This window comes from Cnephaeus nilssonii (genome assembly GCF_951640355.1).
Source record: "Cnephaeus nilssonii genome assembly, chromosome: 6".
NCBI classification, from domain to species: domain Eukaryota; kingdom Metazoa; phylum Chordata; class Mammalia; order Chiroptera; family Vespertilionidae; genus Cnephaeus; species Cnephaeus nilssonii.
In genome coordinates, this window is record NC_137077.1 from 82,130,350 (window position 1) to 82,154,663 (window position 24,314).

The 24,314-nt window shown below is 40.7% G+C and overlaps 1 protein-coding gene across 1 annotated transcript in view; it reads right to left on the bottom strand.

The window, feature by feature from the left end:
• Nucleotides 1-4,518: 4,518 nt before the first annotated feature.
• Nucleotides 4,519-24,314, bottom strand: part of POC1B (POC1 centriolar protein B) — a 97,751-nt gene continuing 77,955 nt past the window's right edge. The window contains exons 11-12 of the mRNA XM_079774872.1: nucleotides 10,318-10,536; nucleotides 4,519-5,987 (exon numbers count right to left, since the gene is read on the bottom strand). Of these exons, the coding sequence (XP_079630998.1) occupies nucleotides 5,883-5,987; nucleotides 10,318-10,536 (324 nt within the window). The 3' untranslated portion in view covers nucleotides 4,519-5,882. The remainder of the gene's footprint in view (nucleotides 5,988-10,317; nucleotides 10,537-24,314) is intronic.

A 24,314-nucleotide genomic window follows, 5' to 3' on the forward strand; every position in this document is an offset into this window, starting at 1 on the left:
GATATGTATTTTTAATTAATAAGAGAGAGGGAGGGATGGAGGGAGGGAGGGAGAGAGAGAGAGAGAGAGAGAGAGAGAGAGAGAGAGAGAGAAAAGAAACATTGATTAGTTGCCTCCCATATGTGTCCCGATCAGGATCGACCCTATAACCTGGGTATGTATTTTCTGACTGGGAATCAAACCTGCAAACTTTTGGTGTATGGGGTGATGCTCCAACCGACGGAGCCCCCTGGCCAGGGCACCATGTTGTTCTTTATACATGTTAAATCTGTCTTATTAATTTTGTGTAATTTTATATCACATGGATTAACTAAATTCTACTCATAAACTATTGATATTCCCAATTATGTGTTGTATTTCTGTCATTTTTTTCTATTCGTGTACTTTTTGCTTTATACATTTAGAAGTTTTAGCTGATCAAGTTATTTCTCTTACGGCTTTTGTTGTGAAATCTACTTTAATATGAACACAATCTTAAATCAGAGTCTTTATTTTTTAATAGGAACAAGTTTTAGATTAACCCAAAAGAAAATGCAACGGACGTAGTCTTCCGCAAAGAAAAAAGGAGCTGTGCACACCCTCCTCACCCCCATTCACCTCTGCCTCTTGGCAAAACATTGACCTATTTTCCTAAGCCCAGGCTGCCATTGTGTACCTGGCTGAGTCACAGTTAGGGCTTATAGAGGACAACCTGGCAATCACACTGTGTTCCTAGACTCAATGTACATTCATAAATCCTCTGGTGCGTAACGTTGAAACCTCGTGACTTGCTAAGGCAAAACATTGAATAAGCCATAAGGGGAAATGAAGCATATAGTGTATTGATGGTATAATTCCATGTGAATACTAAGATAGACCCATCTGCTTTTATAATTAAATTTGCTATTGAATTGAGCATGATTATTTGTCAATACTTCCTAGTATTAGAGTAATTTTTTTTTTCTCTCAGCTACCCAAGGGCAGATGGTTTATCTCCCAATTCTTTTAGATGTATAGAATTTATCTTGGGAATAATAAACTCCCAAGTTTGTTCTAAATATGAATGAGGAGTTAAGTGAGAATCTGGACTGCCTTGTCTTTAGAGAAAAGGCAGTAATAATACCTGTTCTCCAAGTGGTCAAAGGGCCAGGATGGTATGGATTGTAGGCTGGTTCACATTCCAGGCCCTTCTTCTACTTCCTGTTTTTGTCTCATCTTTATTTAGGACTAGTGATCTGGTGCACGGATTCGTGCACATTGAAAGGAAATTAATTAGAAGGTGGCCGGCGGGGCGGGACTGGGCCAGACACGCCCTGGAGCCAACCTCCCACGGTCCCTCCCCGGCGTCTGCAGAGTGAGCGGGGTCCCTCCAGCAGTGTATACATATATACACCGAGTGGCAAGATTATTATGCGTTCAGAGATCATAATAATCTGGCCACTCAGTGTATGTAGATAATTATAGCAAATTTATTCTCAGGTTGAGTTCCTCTGGAGTCGTTCAATGGCCAACATTTGGCCTGAACCTTACAGTTTTCTGTGTATGAAAGTCGAATATCCTAATAGATTTATTATTGTTGTTGAACTTTTAAATAAAATAAAATTCTAATTTTGGATTAAGTACCATGCTTTCATTTGTTATCACTGTCAATGTAAGAACTTCCAAACTTGTAAAGCATTTTTATGAGTTTGAGTCAAAGCTGAATGACATGCAAGAGAGCAAGATCTCAAATGCTCTGGAAAATAAGTTTTGCAGTTTCCTTTATGCAAAATTTGAAATTAAAGAGGGAATGTAAGGAAGATTGCATGAGGGTGGGAGAAAGCAAAACCAGGATTGGATTATAAGAAGGAAGGTCTGAAAGGGGGCATTTCAAAGGTGTTTTAACCTAGATGCACAAAATAATGGACAGGGCTTGATTAAGGCAAAGACAAGGTTGTGTGTGTTTTCCTGTTGTTATTTTTTAAATAAGGTTAAATACTTTAATATATTTTTATTGATTTTTAGAGAGAGAGGAAGGGAGAGGGAGAGAGTGATGATGAGAGAAAATCATTGATTGGCTGCCTCCTGCATGCCCTCTACTGGGGATTGAGGCCACAACCTGGGCATGTGCCCTGACCAGGGATTGAACTGGTGACCACTTTGGTTCCTGGGTTGATGCTCAACCACTGAGCAGCACTGGCTGGGCAAAGACAAGCTTTTTAATAAAGAAATTATATGCCTGTGACTATCCACCAAAACCTGTGCAGCTAGTAATTTATCAAAAGATCATCCTATGAGGTATACTTTGCACAAGAATCCCCCCGTTTTTTGTCCACACCATTTAACCTTTTGCACTCAGATATCGAGTGTGACTCGACACGGTTAGCATTAGAATAAAGGAATCGAGAAAAAAGCAAGCGAGTGCAAAGGGTTAATATTAGTCTTTGTATGTTTTCCATAGTTATAGTTGAAATCCTATTATTTAGAAATGCAGTCCAGTAAAATAAAATAATTAATAACAATAATAGCTACATTTATTGAGTACTTAACTTTTACTGAACTTGTGCTAATCATTTCACAAACACAATTCACATTATTGTTTTCACCTTTTATAGTTAGGGAAATTTCTGCTTTGTATCTTTCCTGAAAGTCACACTACTACAGAAAAGCAAAGATGGAATTTGCACTCAAGTCTTTCTGGCATTAAACACTATGCATTTAAGCCCTAACCAGTTTGGGTCAGTGGATAGAGTATCGGCCTGTGGACTCAAGGGTCCCAGGTTCGATTCCGGTCAAGGGCATGTACCTTGGTTGCGGGCACATCCCCAGTAGGGGGTGTGCAGGAGGCAGCTGATCAATGTTTTTCTTTCATCGATGTTTCAAACTCTATCCCTCTCCCTTCCTCTCTGTAAAAAAAAAATCAATAAAATATATGAAACAACAACAACAAAAAACACTATGCATTTAAGGACTGATCTATAAAACAAATAGCAGGCCAGAACAATGCCCATTCAGCCCCCAACATCAAGCATCTAAAATTTACATCTAAATTTAGATCTAAAGCCTCTAACATAGAAATGTCATTTCCTCTAGTCCACTCAGTCTAGTTTTTACTGCTTTTGGCTCTAAGTGAAGAGCAATGTTTTAAAGCCCCTTGAATAAATGAAAATCCTCACTTATGCAACAACTATTTGTTTAGCTTTTCCTATGGATGATGCAAGGTGCGAGGTGGGCAATCTAGCGATGAGTTAGATGACAGCCCTCTGAGAAGGTCACATCACAGTGGAAGAGGCAGAACTGTATCCTGTTGCGATCTGTCGTACCCGATACGCAGGGAGTGGATGGAGGGTTATTGTTTCATCCAGGGCCATTAGGGAGCCTGCTGGAAAGGCAGTCTGTGAGCAGGGCTGGGTGAGCAGGCTGGAGTGTTGATACCCGAGAACAGAGCGTTCGGGGCAGAGGAAATGGCAAGCACAGATCCCCTCAGGTGGGAGCTTATTTGCTTCTTCAAATGGAAGCAAAGAGGCCACCATGGCCAGAGGTCAGGGAGGGAGTGAGGGTGACTCAAAGGGGAGGGGTGCAGGCCCAAGAGGAGCTGGAAAGGGAGCACATCATGTACAACGTCCTGGGCTTTTAGGATGGGAAGACCTGAAGGGTTTTGGGGCAAAGAGTCACGGTTTTAACTCGGGTTTTCAAGAACCACTCTGGCCTGCTGTACAAGGTGACAGGAGGGAGACCAGCTGGAATTAACTGCAGTCGTCCAGGTAAGAGATGATGGAGGGTGATGTAGGTGGTGAGATGCGGTCGGGTTTTCATCTGTTCTGACAAGATGCCCTGAGGGAGTGGAACGTGTGGTGTGAGAGAAGAGTTGAAGATGACTCACTTCCAGGTCTTCAGCCTGAGCACCAGGAAGGGAGGTTGTCATTTATTGAGATGGGATGACTAGAAGAGGAACTGGCTGGTGGGGGAGGGGGGACTGTGGGCAGCAGAGTTTAGTTTTGGACGTATTTAGAGATGCCGACTAATCTTCTAAGTGGAGATGTTCATCAGGCAGCTGAATATACAAGTCAGAAAAGATGAGAGGCTGGAATCCGGTAAACACCAAGGACAATCTGCAAAAGCTTAAAATATGAGGGGGGGGGGGGGCAGGGGGCGCAATTAAATGACTCTCTTGAAAAAGTTTCAAGGCATTTTAATTTATACCATCACTGTTTCTATATCACTCATAAAGGTCTGTGATGACTATAAAAGTATGTGGCAGCATCATGCTGTAAGCAGTGGCTATAGCTAGATCAATGGTTTCTAAAGTGTGGGCTTCAGGCCAACAAACATCTGCCTCCCCCTGGAGCTTCTTAGAGATGCACGTTATTGGGTCCGAGCGACCTACTGAATCATAAACTCTGGGAATGGGGCCCAGGAAACCGTTATGACAGGTTTTCCAGGAGGTTGTTATGCACATTAAAATGGAACCAGCCAGATAATAACAAGTTTAGTATTTCCAGGTTTCAATCATTAAAAAAAGAAAGGAACATTTTTTTTAATGGGTAAAATGTCTTTATTGTTGGAAGTATAAAAAAGAGTAAACAAAGCCAGTATGACATTTCATTTTTTACTTAATCTTCTCAATGAGTTTATAAAAATACTTGTCACTTAGTCTGTATAGACTCTTGAAAATGTCTAGAAGTTTATATATGATATAAAAAGGCACTTAAAACATGAGATAATAAAAAACCACCTCACTGATACAACTGAAGTTACTTTGAGAAAAATTTCTACATATAGAAAGACTCGTACATAAATAGGACTTCACTTTTTCTTGTTTTCCAACACATGCATAGCATTTTCCCCATGTTACCTATAGACCATCTTCTCACACCCTCTTTGTCCTTGATATAGGTTAACAGAAAAGCAAGCTAAAATTCATGTTGCTTTTTTTCCAATTTAATCTCTTATTTTGCTTAAGCTAAAACAAAATTCTTAACTTGTAACCAAGATCTTTTAGCACACCTGGCTCATTTTCATTTAGTTTCAAATCACAATTAATTGTGATGATGTGAATGTATTTTTTAAAGTACCCGTTATTCAGCTGCGAAAATCATACCAAGCAACATTTCTGAAGCATGTGAACATACATGGTGTATATCTGTAAGTATTGCTGCTGCATCATTCTGGCTTTTGAGCTGAATGAAATCATAGTAACGTAATCTTTGTAAACTGAGATTACAAGTTAAAATACAACTCAAATCATTCACGGCATTCAGCTATGAAAGAAAGATGTGTGCTTCACATATTTTTAACTTCATTTTCTTTCAGGTTGGTCAAAGATAAACAATATAAAACATACATTAAATAAAAGCCCACTGACCTATGTCATACATGTACTGTTGTTAATTAAAATAAGTGTAATCTTGCTGTGGAAATTCTGTGTTTTGGAAATATTTATACGGTCATCTTTTCAAGGCTTTGGTAAGAAAGGATAAATGTTTCCTTTGAACATATAGGATGCTATTTGAGAGATGAGTTATTTCACCCTAAGAGTGCTCACTAAAAAAATACATTAATTGCTTTAAGGAATTGCATGAACATAGTTAATCTGAAATGATTTAACAATGCAATCCAAAGACTTGGTTACTTTTCTGGTGGGGTTTAGACTACATGGGGAAAATAATATGGGGAAAATAGAGAGCCACTTGAATGCGTATCACTTTATTACTGCAATCATAAATGGTAATGATTTGAAATAGTCCTTGACATTGATTTGTGAATTTAAGTTCATCCTTAATTATGCCCTTTCTTCTGTTGCTCACCCTTGTAAGAAATGCCATGATGATTAGCACATGGTTGTGTCCCATGGAGACTCCTGCACGGCCTTCCTGTGTATGTACATGCGCTCATTCATCGTGCCTCTGCTCACACTTTTCTATTTAGATTTTCTGTTGCATGGCATTGCAAAGCCTTTGCTGATTTTCAAGGCAGTCTTTCAGCTTATCCTCTGTCAAAGTCAATCGCTGCTCCAAGATTGAAACAGTCTGCAGAAAGGAGAACAAAATAATCAATGATGATGAGGACAATGATGATAATCTCTGCAGAGGAGGTCCTCTTAGAACTGGAATGCCTACCCTTTTGCCAGAAAGTTGGCTCAAAAATGGGCCCCAGAACTTGCTCTGCCTCTGGGCTCTACTCCAGGGCAAAGCACTGTCAAGCAGTTTGAAGAAAAGAAAAACAAAACAAAACAAAAACTGATGCATTTGAGGAAAAACAGAAAAGATCTTCCAAAGCATCGATGCCAGAAAAAGAGGCCACATGCGGAGATCTAAGTGGTATGGGGAGCGGGGGGGGGGGGGGGGGGGGCGGGGGGCGGGGGGGGTACAATGTCACATGCCTAGGCCATCATTGGTTATTCTATCACAGTCAATGATAGATCATATCTATACCAACTTAGACAGCTGGCTACCTAGTTTACTTTGAAAAAACCATAATGATTGCCTCTAGTTCTCATGTCCCAAAGATGATAATAGCACTTCAAAGGGTTGTTAGGAAGACTGAATGAAATGATGCATCAAAAATGCCTCAGCTAGTGCCTGGCACACAGGACATGATGAATCTTAGCTAGTCTAATGCCTTCAGCTAATATAAATAAGTATATGACTACACACACACACACACACACACACACACACACACACACACACACACACGACTACTCTTAAATTTGGGAAATCGAGTTTTTTGTGATATTGACTTCATCTTCAGTCTTTTACATCTTTTAAAACAACTTTTATTATAAAACTAGAGGCCCAGTGCATGAAATTCGTGCACTTGGGGGAGGGGGGGTGGTGTCTCCCAGCCTGGCCTGTACCCTCTCGCAGTCTGGGAGCCCTCAGGGGATGTCCGACTGACGGCTTAGACCTGCTTCCCATGGGGAGTGGGGAGCAGGCCCAAGCCGTCAGTCGGACATCCTTAGCGCTGTGTGGAGGTGGGAGAGGCTCCTGCCACCGCCACTGTGCCAGGCATGAGCCTGGCTCAGGGCTTCTGGCTGAGCAGCGCTCCCGCTGTGGGAGCGCACTGACCACCAGGGAGCAGCTCCTGCATTGAGCATCTGCCCCCTGGTGGTCAGTGTGCCTCATAGCAACCAGTCGTTCGGCTGTTTGGTCGATTTGCATATTAGCCTTTTATTATATAGGATAAAACAGATTCAGGAAGCCACATAAGGGATGTGTTACGATAACTTCTCATGAGAAAAACACTCTTCTAATCAGCACCCAAGTCCAGTACTAGAACTCTGCCAGCCACCCAGGTGCCTTTCGAGGTGTCTGTCAGAATCACCACTCCTGCCTGCCCTCTTAACAGTTACTATCCTGACCATTACAGTATCACTTTCTTTTATTTCTTTATCATTTTATCTTTAGGGTGTACATCCCTAGACACTTTAATTTTGTCATACCCATTTTAAAGAGTTGATATGCATTTCATCTTTTATTAATCAACTAGTAGCCCATTTGCAGGAAGAATCCTGCAAGCGGCCGCTGCGGCCACGTGCGCCGCTGCCGCCCGCCCCGCTCCACCCCGCCCCTCCCCTCCCCTCCCCACCCGGGCTTTCCCTCTGGCAGCCACCTTGCTTTCCGCTTTTCCTCCCTCTACCTTCTAAGTTGTCTTCACTCCTCCCTCCCTCAGCATATGCAAATTAACTGCCTTCTTTGTTGGGTAATTTGCATACTCGCCCTGATTGGCCTGTGGGCGTGGCAAAGTTGCGGTCAATTTGCATATTACTATTTTATTAGGTGGGACTAGAGGCCCGGTGCATGAATTCATGCACCGGTGGGGACTGGCCAGCCTGCTCCAATCGGGGTAGGGGTACCGATTGAGGGTGGGGCTGGCCGGGGGGAGGGGCCGCAGGCAGTTGGCTGGCTGGCCTACCCCTGATGTCGGGAGGGGGGTGTTGGGGGTGGGGCTGGCTGGGGGGAGGGGCTGAGGGTGGTTGGCCAGCCGGCCCTGCCCCTGGTTGAACTCCTGGTCTAACTCCTGGTCGAGGGGACAATTTGCATATTAGCCTTTTATTATATAGGATAGGCTGCTATCCCTTCTCCTCCTTTTCTTTACAAGTTGTTTGCTGTCAGGCTCATGCCATGTGAAGGCAGAGTTCCCACCAGTCTGGACTTTAGGAATGGAACACCCAGGTCCAGCACAGTCTGCTCTTCTACCCTCCTTGTCTTCGGTCATTTGGCAGTTGGATTCACAGGCTGGTGAATAGACTTAGGCTAGATCCCTTGGTAAGACTATAAGTGGTGGTCTGTTCTTTCATTAGAAGGCACATTACTAAGGTTTGGTTGTTTCTCTTTTCATAATGTTAGTAACTACTCAATGCTGAGAGCTCTTAACTCTTGGGAGTTGTAAGTGATGATATTCAATTCTATCTTTAAAAATATATTAGTTAGGATAATTTATAAATAAGAGACATTTCCCTCACCTACTATTTGGTTATGCAGTGGTAGAGTTCATAGGGGAAAGGCCGGGTAAATGCTTGGTTATTTCAGCAGTAAGTTTCAAGATAATGAATTAGTGCTCTATCATCCTTTGAAGGTAACCAATTTTTAAAACTGTCATTATTTATAGCTTTTGCTTTCATATTTGATAATACAGATCATGACAAGTTAAAAATAACAATGATGCTGGTAATATATTCTGCTATTTCTTGAGTGCCTACTATGAGTGAAGCATTTTACCAGATACTTTACATACATTATCACAATTCCATATGCTAAAGCTGTTAAAAATATTATCAACACCTTTAACAATAGACTCCATTTATCTACCATCTAAACATAATTTCATTTAAATTTATTTCTAATTATAGTTCAGTAAAGATGGTAACACTGCAGCTGAGTTAGAAGGCCAGTCATCTGTAAATAAAGTGAATCAGAACATGTTTGTGTTACTTGGTCCTGGCCCACAGATTCACTGTTCATGTTTTGCAAGTGTGCAGTGCCTGCTTTTAACCACTTTTATACGTAAAAGCCAGCCAGCTATTCAAAATTGAAGATAAAAAATCATGCAGACATTCAATAAAGCTTAACGTGATTCATTTATCTGTGAATCAGGCCAAAGGAAGTAGAAATGGATTGTGAAGCTGAAAGAGTGGAGAATGAAAACATTCACGTGGGAGAGATGTATGAGGACTCAACACTGCATGCAAGAGGGCAGCTGAGGCAGTCGTGGCAGTGTGGGGAACAAGCCAGCCAGGACTGAATCCGCATGGAGCTGAATGTTTTACTCTGTATTTAGTGGCTCTAACCCTGGCTATCACACAAAACCATATGGGGTGATTGAAAGACCTTATCCCAGACCAATGTAAATGAATTCTCTGGAGATGAGAATAGGACATCTAAATGCTTATGAACTACCCAGGTGATTATAATGTATAGACAGGGCTGAGAACAGAATTAGATTATTTCTATGTAAGACCTATTTCAACTTGAAATATTTATTCTGGAAAAGTAATTGACATATCTAGATCACATTACAGCCTCTTCTTATAACTGTGACAAGTCTGTTCTGATGAATACTGGCATTCTTAGTCTATGTATCAAAGAGGAACAACAGAAAACTTCTTCAAAGGAAACACTGAATCAGCGAAGCTGGAAGAGAAATCTTTGGTGGTTTTAACACAACACCCCCCTTAAATGACGTCTATATCTCCTGACTAGGGGTTGGAAGACCTCTGGTATATTAACATCCATGGTGTTCCTTCTTTGCAAAGGTAAACTGGTAAAATTCTAAAATGGGAATGCAAACCCCATCACCTGCAGAGGAACTCAGCATCAATGCAAGAAGCTCTGGAATGAGGGGATAGCAAGAATATCTTCAGAGTGAAGAACTGTAAACACTGCCAGTAGTTCTTTCTAACCAGAAATAATTAATCCCAATAATAAATAATTGATCCCAATAAATATTAATTAATTAATAATTAATAATTAATCTTATGGCCCTAAATATGCTACTGAAAATGTCCTAATCTGAACATATCAAAACTTCTTAGGCTAAAACATTACTACCCAGATCAAAACGCTGCCACCTCTATTCTTTATAGTCTCTACCGCTCCCTTCTGGCCCCTGGATGCAAGATACAGGAGAGAGAGAGAGAGAGAGAGAGAGAGAGAGAGAGAGAGCGAGGCTCTGACCTTATTGCCACAAGATCTTGCTAGAGCAGCTCAGCAGAGTATTCCTTGCTATACTGACTGCCACCTTGAGCTTGCCTTTCTAAGAAAAAAGAATTTACCCCTACTCTGCTAATTCTACAACCTGCTGTAACCAGGATTGTTCTGCATATCTTGCCCCGCAGTGCAAAGCATAGCAATTCACCTGTGTCAAAACATTGAGCTGTTCCATAATATGCTCTAAAGCTTCAGTCACAGCGAGTGGTATGCTTCTTTGACTCTCAGAAGGGAGGTCGCTCATGTCTTCTGATTTCTTTTTCAAGGTTGTTCGTGGATATTCTGATGACATTAAAGAAGGATTCAAGAAATATTTGCACAGCTCTTCATCCTTATCTGGTAGAGTTCTAACAACAGTGTCCGTTGTCTTTGACATCATGGAAAGAAGAGAAAGACTTTGTTACATTGCCCAAACTTTAAAATAATATATACGTAAAACTTTTCAATATTCTTCTTCTAAAAGCCCAGCTTTCCTTTAATTGTTTATCCTCAGCTATGACAAAGTATGGAAATTACAATTATAACAAGGAAATAAAAGCTAAAAATTAACACAGAAAATTCACAATTTTCCTTGATTTTTTTCAATGGACTGCATTTTGCATGTATTTGTCTGAGGGATTAGCTATTCTATCATTAAAAGATTGTTAGATGCACTCTAATTCTTAATCAAATATCACATTCATTAAGGTGATTTTTATTTTAAAAAAGTGGAAAATAACAAGTATTGGTGAGGATGTGGAGAAATTGGAACCCTTGTGTACTGCTGATGTGAATATAAAATACTGCAGTTCCTGTAAAAACAGTTTCACTGCTCCTCACAAAGGTAAACATAGAATTACCATATGATCAATTCCACTCCTAGGTATATATCTAAAGTAATTGAAAGCAGGAACTTGAACAGATACTCGTATACCAATGTGAATAGTATCATTATTCAAAGTAACCAAAGATGGAAACAACTCAATATCCATCATCAGATAAATGTATAAACAATAGACTACTACTTAGCCATAAACATAAATGGAATTCTGATATATGCTACAACATGGATGAACATTATGCTAAGTGAAATAAGCCAGAACAAAAGAAAATACTGTATAATTCTATATACATGTGGTACCTAGAATAAGCAAATTGAGAGACAGAAAGTAGAGGAGTGGTTACTGTGAGCTGGGAGGAGGGAAATGTAGAGTTATGTACCTATTGTTTAATGGGTACAGAGTTTCTGTTTGGAATGATGGAAAAGTTCTTAAAATAGATACTGGGAATGGTTACAATAGCATTGTGAATACTTACTTAATGCCAGTGAATTACACTTAGAAATGGTTAAAATCTAAGTTTTATGTTATGTATATTTTACCACAATAAAATAAAGACGCAGAAAAAAACCTCAAAATATGTCAGTGAGCAATCTGCAAATACAATTAAGAAAACAATTCCACTTACAATAGCATAAAAATGTACTTAGAAATAAATTTAATAAAAGAAGTACAAGACTTATACACTGAAAACTATAAACCATCATTGAAAGAAATTGAAGATCTAAAGAAATGGAAAGACATCCCATATCTCAGGTTCATGGACCACAAGACTTAGTATTGTTAAAATGGCAATACTCCCCAAATTAATATATACAGATTCAATCCAATCCTTATGAGAATCCCAGCTGCCTTTTTAAAAGAAATTAGCAAACTGATCTTAAAATTCATATGGGAATGCAAGGTTCTCAGAATAGCCACCATAGAACCAAAGAACAAAGTTAGAGAACTCATACTTCCTAATTTCAAAACTTACTACAAAACTACAGTACTCAAGACAGTGTGGCACTGGCATAAAGATAGACATACAGATCAATGGATTAGAATTCAGAGTCTAAAAATAAACCCTTCCATTTACGGTCGTTTGATTTTTGACAAAGTTGCTAGACAATTTAATGGGATAAACGGTGTCTTTTCAACAAATGGTGCTGGGAAAAGAATGGATTTGGGCCCTTACCTCACATCATATACAAAATTAACTCATTCACAAAATTAACTCATTCATCCATAAAATACAATGGATCATAGACTTATATATAAGGAAAAAACTATTAAAACATTGAAAGAAAACATAGAAGTAAAATTTCCTAACCTTAGAGTACATAGAGGCTTCTTATACATAACACCAAAAATACACATAAGTAAGTAAATAAATAGGACCTTATCAAAATTAAAAACTTTCGTGCATCAAAAAAATCAACAAGAAAATGGGGAAAACCCACAGAATGGGAGAACATATTTATAAATCATATATTTATATGAAACTTGCATGAAGAACACTTAAAGAACTCTTATATCTCAAAGATAGAAAGCAAATAACCAAATTAAAAATGGTCAAAAGATCTGAATAGACACTTTCCAAAGAAGTTACACAAATGGCTAATAAGCAAATAAAAAGATGCTCATCATCATTAGGGAAATGCAAATCAAAATCACAATGAGATACCACTTCACTAGGATGACTAAAATAAAAAGGACAGAATATAAGTGTTAATAAAGATATAGAGAATTTGGAACCCTAATACATTGCTGGTGGGACTATAGAATGGTGCAGATGGGTAGTTCCTCAAAATGTTAAACTAGATAAAGCATGCCAAACTCGCGGCCCGCAACAAATACTTTTGCGGCCCAGCCGATATAACAGCATGTAAAAAACGTTTTAATAAAAATTTCATAACTTAATTTTTACAATATTCTGTTATACATAATCCTATATAATAAAAGCCTAATGTCTGGTCAGTGGTTCAACCAATCAAAGCATAATATGCTAGCTAAGGCCACTCAACCACTCACTATGACGTGCACTGACCACCAGGGGGCAGACGCTCCAACCAATAGGTTAGCTTGCTGCTGGGGTCCAGCCAATCGGGACTGAGCGAGATGGGCCGGATGTGCCCTGGAGCCCTCCTGTGGTCCCTCCCTGGCTAGCCAACCTTCCAGGTCCTTCCCCAGCCTCGATCATGCACTGGTGGGGTCTCTCAGCCTGGCCTGCACCTTCTCTCAATCCGGGCTGAGGGACTCTTCCCCGCCCCCGCCCACCCCGAGTGCACGAATTTCGTGCACCAGGCTTCTAGTTATTAATAATGAACTACAACATTCACTAATGACTAATTACTATAATCGTGTTGCATTCATTTCCCTTATGTGCCTTACCCACAGGCGCACCATTTCTCTCCAATACTAGCAGGGAATATTTTAGCAGCCGACTGCCACATCATTAGTCTTGGACTGACTTGTTTGGTGTGCACAACAGAAAATATTTTGTTTTCAGAGAACAAGAAAAATAGGTTTATTTGCGTTATGCTTATTAATTTGTACAGTTATTCAGTGCCTGGTAAATTAATGTTCAAGAAAAAATATTCATTTTTATTAAAATGTTCTATTATTTTATGTTAATGATTACTCATTTATTTCAGCCCTTTGTATTCAGCATGTCTCTATTGAAATAAACCTACATTTCTATGAAAATTGAAGCTTTTGTTTTTTTGCGGCCCACATAAACTTAATCTTGTTTATTTGCCCTGTTGTTAGCCTTTGAGTTTGACATGCTTGTACTAGATGATCCAGCAATTCCACTCCTTGGTAAATGCCCAAGAGAAGTGAAAACATACATTCAAGTCTTAGCAGCATTATTCATAATCACCAAGAAAATGGAAACAATCCATATGCAACCAAATGCTGTAATAATGAATGGATAAACAAAATACAGTACATCCTTAAAATGGATATTACTAATACTTACAAAAAGGAATGAAGTACTGATACATGCTACAACATGGATGAATCTTGAAAACATAAGGCTAAGTTACAGAAGCTATACACAAAGGCCACATATTGTTTGATTCTATGCATATGAAACGGTCAGAATAGACAAATTCAGGAAGACAGCTGAGATTAGTGATTACAGGGACTGGGAAGAGGGAAAATTGGTAATGGGTACGTCATTGATAAAAATGTTCTCAAGTTCTTTTTGGAGTGATGAAATATTTTAAAATTAGATAGTGGTGATGTCTATACAACTTTGTGAATATACTAAAAACCAATGAACTGTATACTTTAAAAGGGAGAATTCTATAGTATGTGAATTATATCTCATTAAAGCTATTAAGGAGACAAGCCAAAATCCAAATATATGTGTCATAGAAGTTTGTGTTTTTTAAATTTTTAATCAGTTTTTCATTTCTGGTTATTACTTGGGACATGAGAAATTACTGACAGAAATTACCTCAAACATGGAAAGTGTACTTCTAATGATAATGATAACCATGAGAAGGGGGAGGAGGGAGAGGAGAAGGAAGGGGGAGAAAAGGGAAATGACAATGAAAATTAGCACTATAGAGCTTACCGTATATGCTTTACACATCTTAACTGGTTTAATCCTCACAATAATCCTATCAGGTAGGTTCTACTATTATTCCCACTTCATAAGTGAGAAAACAGAAGTATAGATTAAATCACTTATTCGAGGGCACACAGGCAGGGAAGACATAGGAAACAACTAATCTAAGAGATGCTAGGACTCCGGGTACTGTAACTTTGGGATCAGACCACTGTTCCCCATGATCCTTCTAATCATTTTTTAAGAAAATAAAAACTTTCGCCCTAACCAGTTTGGCTCAGTGGATAGAGCGTCGGCCTGCAGACTGAGGGGTCCCAGGTTCGATTCCGGTCAAGGGCATGTACCTTGGTTGCGGGCACATCCCCAGTAGAAGGTGTGCAGGAGGCAGCTGATCCGGTGTTTCTCTCTCATTGATGTTTCTAACTCTCTTTCCCTCTCTCTTCCTCTCCATAAAAAAAAAATCAATAAAATATTAAAAAAAAAAAAAGAAAAACTTTCAAGTTTCTCTCTCATAATCTTATTAATTCACCATTTGTTGAAAACAATAACAACAAAGTCAAAATCCACATTCAGAATTCAAGCTTATTTTAAAAATATGTATAAAATGCAATTTAGTACTACTTAGCCATGTGCATCTACTCAGGGTCTTCTCATCTGTTCACTCAATGGACGTTTCTGGAGCCGGCTCCGTGCCAGGCACTGTTCTGAGTGGCGAGGACATAACAGTGGGCAGCACAACCCTAGACCCTGCTCCCCCAAAGTTTAGGTTCTGGTGCTTTCAGTCTTTTGATGTATTTTCTTCCTCAGAGATTTATTAACTTACTAGAGGCCTGATGCACGAAATTCGTGCACTGGGTGAGGGGGGGGGCGGGGGTCCCTCAGCCCGGCCTGCACCCTCTTGCAGTTCGGGAGCCCTCGGGGGATGTCTGACTGCCGGCTTAGGCCCGTTACCCCCAGGGAGTCAGACAGTCCTCCGACTAAGCCGGCAGTCGGACAGTCCTCTCACAGTCTGGGACCCCTCGCTCCTTACCGCCCACCTGCTTGCTGCTCCTTACTACTTGGCTCTCTCCTCCTTAGCGCTGCTGCAGAGGCTGGCTTCTGGCTGAGTGGCACTCCCCCTGTGGGAGCACACTGACCACCAGGGGGCAGCTCCTGTGTTGAGCATCTGCCCCCTGGTGGTCAGTGCTCATCATAGCGACTGGTCGCTTCGCCGTTAGGTCAATTTGCATATTAGGCTTTTATTATATAGGACTAGTGGCCCAGTGCATGAAATTCGTGCACGGGGGGGGGGGGGGGGTGTTCCTCAGCCTGGCCTGCACCCTCTCCAATCTGGAACCCCTTGAAGGATGTCCTACTGCTGGTTTACAGGGATGGGGCCTAAACTGGCAGTCGGACGTCCCTCTCACAATCTGGGACTGCTGGCTCCAGCCGGTCACCTGCCTGCCTGATTGCCCGTAACCACTCTGCCTGCCGACCTGCTCGCCCTCAACTGCCCCCTGCCGCCGGCCTGCTCACCCCAACTGCCCCCCCTGCTGGCCTGCTCGCCCCACCTTCCCTCCCCACTGGCCTGCTCACCCCCAAATGCCCCCCTGCTGGCCTGCTCGCCCCACCTCCCCTCCCCACTGGCCTGCTCACCCCCAACTGCCCCCCTGCTGGCCTGCTCACTCCAAACTGGCACCCCGCCGCTGTCCTGATCACCTCCAACTGACCCCCACTGACGGCCTGCTCACCCCCAACTGGCCCCCCTGCTTGTCTGCTTACCCTCAATGGCCTCTGCTGTCCCATCCTGGCCTGATCACCCCCTGGCGACCCAAGGTCCCAGCCTCTCCTTTTTTTTTTTTTTCAGCACCTCCTTGAGTGGAGGCCAGGGCCGGCTGGAAGCAAGTATCTAGGATTTATTTATCTTCTATAACTGAAACTTTGTAGCCTTGAGTGGAGGCCAGGGCCAGTCAGGGACGGAAGCTTGGCTTCCTCTATCGCTGGGGGCAACCCAAGCCTCCTGCTTGCTCCAGTTCCATGGCCAGCCGACATCTTGGTTGGGTTAATTTGCATACTCACTCCGGATTGGCTGGTGGGCGTGGCTTGTGGGTGTAGTGGAGTGATGGTTAATTTGCATGTTTCCCTTTTATTAGTATAGATATTTTTGTTTTATTGTCTAGCAGGCTATATTTACCTCTAAAATTCATCGTGGTCTCTGAGAAGTTATGCTTTGTATTCCCAAATTTTCCACATCTGTGATATGCCTGAAATGTTAGAGGGTGAACCTAAAATATCTGTGAGAATGCCTTTTTAGGGGACGAAGCATTCATTAAAACCCACACCCCAAAACAATCCCATTGCTATCACTTGCAATTACTCAGCTCCACATGAGAAAGAAAAGCTAACATTGTCCTTAAAATGTCCAGAAGCAGAATTTCATCAAGCACAGATCATGAAAACACAAGTTACCCTAAAGCAGTGGTCGGCAAACTCATTAGTCAACAGAGCCAAATATCAACAGTACAACGATTGAAATTTCTTTTGAGAGCCGAAAACCGACTTCTGCGCATGGGCTACAAAGTTTCAATCGCACTGTACATGTGTGCCCACACGTGGTATTTTGTGGAAGAGCCACACTCGAGGGGCCAAAGAGCCGCATGTGGCTTGCGAGCCGCAGTTTGCCGACCACTGCCCTAAAGGATTTCAGATGCTTCTCATCAGACACACCCAGAAGTACCCATTACCTCTACCTGTTCATTCTCTGAGCTAAAGGAACCAGGAAATAACATACAGCACTTACTTACCTGCCCAGCTACTGGCTGGTGGCAAAGACTGGAACAACAGCAGGTTTAAATAGAGCACAGAATATACAAAGGATTCGCCAAGAAGCCCTGCCTCACTATCACAGTCTGCATTCTTGATCCCAGCAGCCACTTCACTGCTTGTGAACAATGCTGGGATGGCCATGCACAACCATCGCCCAAAACAAACAATTCTTCTCTGCCTGCACTGGCTTTCTCTGCCTTCCTAGTGCAACTGGATCTTTTTGTTCTCTCAATTTCAGCATGACTGTCAACTCCAGAACAGCAGTCCCTGACCCCCTCCTGAAGCCTTTCCCTTCTCTGCCACAGCATCCTGATGCTTCTGCCAGAACAGATCAGTTTGTGTTTATATATTTGTTCCTTGTTTTACTGTCTCCTTCACTAGACTGAGCTACGCCCACTCTTCTCACCACTGCATCCTCTGGACTTAGCAGGAACTTGAATATTTTTGTAATGTGTTAGCCACTTACACGCAGATTTTACTACCACTCTCACATATGAAAACCAAACTATAACCAAGACAGTTTTTCTTTACATGATCACAACATACCTAAGTATGTACACACATGGCTGCAAATATAGTCGTGTTGTAGTAGCAGCTGCAGCTGTTCCTGGGAAAATCCTCAATCTAATCAACAATCAGCCTTTAAACTCTGGGGTTTGCAGTCAGGGCAGTTAGTGAAGGAAGGGCAAAGAGAAGATCTAAGATCAGTCTAAACTTCAATACACCTTAATAGTGGTTTTCTTGCTGTGCCCAACAACGAATACATTAATATCTTATGACATATGGCGTTGATAAAAGAGGAAAGGGTATAGGCAGAGAGAAGGAAAGGGACTAGATCTCCACTCCACAACATTAGCCAATTGACGTATCTGTCTTTCTGTCTCTCAAAGGTTTTGGAATCTAGATATTAGGAGATTCTTTCTCACCAACCAACAGGGCCTTTACATCCTGTCTATACAGGGAAGGAGTGAGAAATAGAACTTTGGGAAGTTTCAATGCACTCATTCATAAAAAACAACAACACAAAACAACTGAGGAGGGGAAAATATATGTTTAAGATTCTGGGCTATTATTAGGGATCCGGCAAATGAGGCTTCAATACCTGCTGCTCCCAATTTCAAAGTTGCTAATACCCATTGTTTGGGTGAATGCTTACTGAGTATGCCATCATACGAAGCATTTGCCAGTGTTAGATTGAACAGGATGTGAAGCCTGCTCTGGAGCGTTCTCTGCTGTGGTGAGAGAAGGAAGGGAAGACAGAGCAAGACTGAGATCCCCAGCAGTGCCTGGCACACCGAATGAACTGCTACATGAACAAGAAACACAAGCAGCCAAATCACACTGTGTTCCCTCATCTTTTACTTTTACTGTTAATACTTGAAGTACAGTGGAGTACCAAGAATTCATTCGTTAATTTATGCAACAAAGGCCTCTGATGGCAGGCGTTCAACCTACAGCAGAGAACAAGTCAGATGTGGTATCTTCCTTCATGAAACTAACAGTTCCCCAGGGACCCTGTCATCCCTGAGGATGCACACTGCCACCTCAAAGTTGGGAAACGCATCCTCATCAAGTGCAGAAATGAGTCTAAGTGGCCGAGAAATCCTTATCTCTGCAGGCTAAAAAGCTTCCCTTTCCATCTGAACATACGAAATAGTGTAAAAAAATACAGAGCTGACTGATGCAAAAAGCTCCGATAATACTGAGACCTTCTGTGGACAAATGACTCTCAACGGGTTGTTTAAATGCCATGGTTAATTTTAATGCATAATTTTTCATATGTCACTTACATTAGAGAATGAATTCTTTTAATGCATCAGTAGAAAGTGAAAATTGTGGCATTTGAAAGCAAATTTTTATTAGGAAATTAACCTTTCAACAATGTAATCAAGGTCTCCACATATAAACTATTAGTATTTATATTATTAACAATGGGCCATTCAAGACACTGTGGTGCTCAATTACATGTGCATTCACACATTATATTTATGTCCTTTCTTCCTCTCTTCTCTGCTTGTTCTTCTACCCTCCCACCCTCCCACTGTCACGGCTGGCATGGCAGGACAAATCACTGTTGCCCTTGACTCCCAGAAGTCTTTGTTCATGCCATCAGAAGAGCATTTATAACTCCTTGTTATACTTGTGTCTACATGTCTATATTCCCTACTAAACTATACCAGATGTACCGGTTAATAATGGTGGATTTTGTAATCAAAGAAAACACGATAATTTCAAGAGAAACATCAAAAGTACTTTATTCAAAGTAATGTCCATCGCTAGCTACACATTTCCCTCATCTTTCAGGTAATTTGTGGATACTGTCCCAATAGAACTTTTCTTGTTTTGAGGTAAACCATTCAGAGACCCAATTTTCCACTTCTTCGTACGTTTTGAAGAGCTGCTAAGAAAGTGTGTGTAATCTGAAGGAGCAAGTGGTAATCTGAAGGAGCAAGGTCTGGTGAATACAGCAGGTGGGTTAATACTTCCCAGGCAAGATCTTTTAATGTGTCTTTAACTGGTTTTGAAGTGTATGATGGTGCGTCATTATGAAGCAAAATTACTTTGCCGTGTCTTCTGGCACATTCTGGTCGTTTCACTATCAAAGTGTGGTTCAAATTGATTATTTGTTGTCTGTAGCAATCAGTATTAACGGTTTCACCTAGTTTTAGAAGCTCATAATACACCACACCTTCCTGATCCCACCAAACGCAGAGCATTGTCTTCTTTCCGAAGCGATTTGGCCTTGCAGTTGATGTTGATGGTTGACCTGGATCAACCCATGATTTTGTGCATTTGGGATTCTCAAAATCCACTTTTCATCACCAGTCACAATTCGATGCAAAAAAGACTTTCTTTCATGCCATTAAAGCAATATTTTCCTGATGACTTTGCGGTTTTCCATTTGTCTTTCGTTCAGTTGATGTGACACCCATTTTTCTTCCTTTACAATCTTTCCCATTGCTTGTAAACGATCGGAAATTGTTTGCTGAGCAACGTTTAATCTTTCTGCAAGTTGTTTTTGATTTTGACATCTTCATCCAATACTGCTTGTAATTGTTGGTCTTCAAACTTTTTCAGTTGACCTGGATGTTCTTTGTCTTTCACATCGAAATCATCACTTTTAAAGTGTTTAAAACAGCATTCACAAGTATCTTGAGATGGAGCATGTTCACCATAAGCTTCCCGAAATATTCAGCAGCACTTTTCTTCGAAATAAAGTAATGAATTATAACTTCCCACAAATGCTTTTTTTGGCACGAAATTCGACATTTTTAAGCGTAAAAATATCTATGATGTTAACACCTTCAGCAAATTTGACATATGAAGTTTTGAAGCTTGCTGTCAATACAACAAAATAGCATACATATCAAATCGCATATATATCAACATATGTATAACTCCATCTATTGAAAAAAATCCGCATTATTATCTGGTACACCTAGTAAGGCATACTCTCTTATCTTACAGGGCATGAGCCAAACCTTTATTATCATCTTTTTTTCTCCTAACATAGTGCATGAGACACAGACAGGGCTCAACATTCATTGAACTGTTCAATGGACTGTCCTACATCAGCTGAACCATTCACAAAATAGAAATAACTGACAGTATTTGGAGAGAAGTATAAACCCAAGGTGAAATCAATATCATTCTCTACTAAAAATTACTGTCTTAAATGCCTCCACAGAGGCACAAAGGGGGAGCAATGCAAGCAGTTATCATCGAACTATAAATCAGTTCTTAGTTTTTATCCCATAAAATCATATTTGATGATTTCTGATGGAAAAGCATCAGGATTTTCTGACAAATGTGAAGGCAAAAGTAGGCATTTCACATGTAAAGATAATCAGTGACTTATATCTCAGATACATCTTTAATAAATGGGTTTAAATAAGTCAGTGTTGGCTAAAATCTAACATTTCTATTCTTGGTTTAATTCTTTAAGTAGGGAACAAAACAGACAAAAGTCAGAAAGGTCTATCCAGAAGTGGTCTTGACCCTTCCAGCTAAAGCGAGTTTCCCAGCATTGAAGGTTCTAAAATAGACTTGGGATGGTCACTTGTCAGGGATATTGTGAGAAATACACAAACATTAGATCAGGAAATTCAACTGAATGCCCTTTAAAGTCCTTTCCATTCCTGACATTCTGAGATTTCTAAATCACTACACACACAGAGACTTATAAAATGCCTGCCTGAAATAGACTAGGATAACAAAAAAATATCTTTTGCCTGGACAAAAATAAAAGTAAATATTATTTTTCAAAGAAAGAATGGGTCATTTATTTTTTAAAATAACATTTAAAATAGGGATCAGAAACTTCAATAATCTCTATACCAAAATAATGAAGATTTACCATTCATTCAAACAGAATCATTGTAGTGAAGTGATAACCAATTGCAATGCTTCCCCGTTGTGCCTCTGTGGAGGCATTTAAGACCGAATCATCACCTACATGCCAGGAAAATTCTAGGTGCCAGAGATACAGAAGTGTATTAATTTCTTACTGCTGCTATAACAAATTACATGTATACTGGCTTCAAACAACACAAATTTACTATCTTCAAGTTCTGAAGGTCAGTGGTCCAAAGTAGGTTTTACGCGGCTAAAATGAAGGTGCTGGCAGAGCTGTGTTCCTTCTAGAGGCGCTAGGAGGAAATGTGTTCCTTGCCTTTTCCACATTCCTTGGCTCATAGACATATTCCAATCCCTGCTTCCATTGTCACATCTCCTCTAATTCCCAAGCCTCCATATTTCTCTTATAAGGATCCTTGGGTCCACCTGGGTAATCCAGATTGTCTTCCCAGCTCAAGATCCTTAATTTTATCACATTTGCAAAGTCTCTTTCACCATAAAAGGAAACATATTCCGAGATTCTGGGGGATGGGGACATGGCCATCTTTACGGGACCATTATTCTGCCCACTATAAGTAATGAATAAACAAAAGAGAGCCTGTTGACATAAGGTTACATTCCAGTGGATGAAGTAGAAAAATAAATATGTAAATATGTGATGTAATATCAGGCAGTGACAAAGGTTATAAAGAAAAATAAAGCTGGGTAAGTTGTTATATTAAGTTGTAGCTACATTGATGATGCATTTTTAATGGGAAGATGGAGAATAAGTTTTGGGCATTTTAAATTTGAAATGCCTATTAAACTTCCAAGGGACAAAGTCATAAATGCATTTGGAAATATAGGATTCTAGATTTCTGTGGTGAGGTTGTGGAGAATTATTGGGATATATACACTAGTTTATATAAAAGATACAAATGACTAGCCAGATGAAGAAGTACACAGGACAAGGTCTGGAAAGAACCCAAGTACAGGAGTTTTTGTCTGTTGGAGTTGGGGTGCTTGGCATATAAACATTTACAGCCATGGGTCTATGGTCAACCATGGAGGAGGCAAACAAGAGAAGAGTTGCAAAGACTTTAGAAACAGGGAGAGAAGGAGCAGGAATAGTGACTAGTGGTATGTAAGATAGGAGAGGTAGTGGCCCAAAAGCCAAATGAGAAAAGAGTTACAAGGAGAATGGAGTAATTACCAGGACCAGGTAGTACAGATAGGCTGATTCAGATGAGTCACTGGGACCTTGACGTGAGTAGGTTGATGAGGACAAAAGCTTAATTCAAATTCAGAAAAGTGGAAATTGAAGAAATGAAGACTGAATGTCGGCAACTCTTTGGGGGAATCTATATATGTATATAAAAGGCTAATATGCTAAGTGTCCCTCCAACCATCCAACTGGTTATGATGCACACTGACCAGGGGCAGATGCTCAATGCAGGAGCTACCATGACATGCACTGGCCTTTTACAAAGAAACAGCACCATGGACCTGTCACCGACAAAGCAACACTAGGCTTCCCCCAAGTGGGACACAGGCCCCGCCACCATCCCGGAGCGACAGCCCACCAAATCACAGCCAACGCTGCTGAGACCCCATGGCATAAAATGCAGCCCACAGCCCAGCCTAACTGGGAAACGGTTACTGTGAGTGCTGGGTACTGACACCACGTAGCAACGCCCGGCTTCCTCTCCCTAGCGAATAGCCTCCTTGCAGTTTCTTCAGCCCAGGAACACGATTTGCTTTATAGTCAGGTGCAAACATTTTACACTTTAACCAAATGTCTGTGAAGCATTTTCCCTAGCGTCATCTCAATTGATCCTCACAGAACTCCTGGAGTAGGTTAGATAGGAGACTTGGTAGAATCCTATTTTCTTTTCATTAGCCGTAAAACGGAGATTTAGAAAGCTTAGAAACTTGCCCCGACTGAAAAGAAGTAAGACATGGTGGACCTTGAAAATTACTTCAGTTTTTCTCACTGTGCAGAATATAGTCAAATACTGCTACAGTTAAATATTTTACCCTTTGTTTTCCCTGTGTGATCTACAATAATAACCTGCTTCATGTTGATATTTACTGCTGTGTTGCTCACAAGTCCCTGAAAGAGAAGTTGGGGTACTTCACTGGGCTGGAAAAAGTTTAGCTAAATCAGAAAGCAGGTCTAATTAAGCAAGTTTATCTACATATATAGAGCTCTTGCTGGCGCCAATCACACACATGTGTTTCCATCTGTCATTGTTGATTGTGAATTTGGTTGACACTTCTATTATAGAGAAAGGGCGAATAGCGATATTAAAATATTTCTTCTAATTAATTTCCTTTCAATGTGCACAAATTCATGCACGGGGCCTCTAGGTTGGCTATAAAAGGGAGCAGCAGAGCAACAGAAGAGCTAGAAAGGTAAGAGGGGTCAAATGTCATTTTCCTTTTTAATGAGGGGAAATACATTACAAATGTGTACTGATGGGAAAAATATAGAGAGCCTTGATGTCAAAAGATAGTGAGGCAAAAACCACTAGGTAAACGGGTTGGGTAGGCAATACTGAGTGCCCTGGAGCTTTGTGTAAATAAATTTAAGGTGAGATCAGTCAGCAAGACTGCCTAGTCAAAATC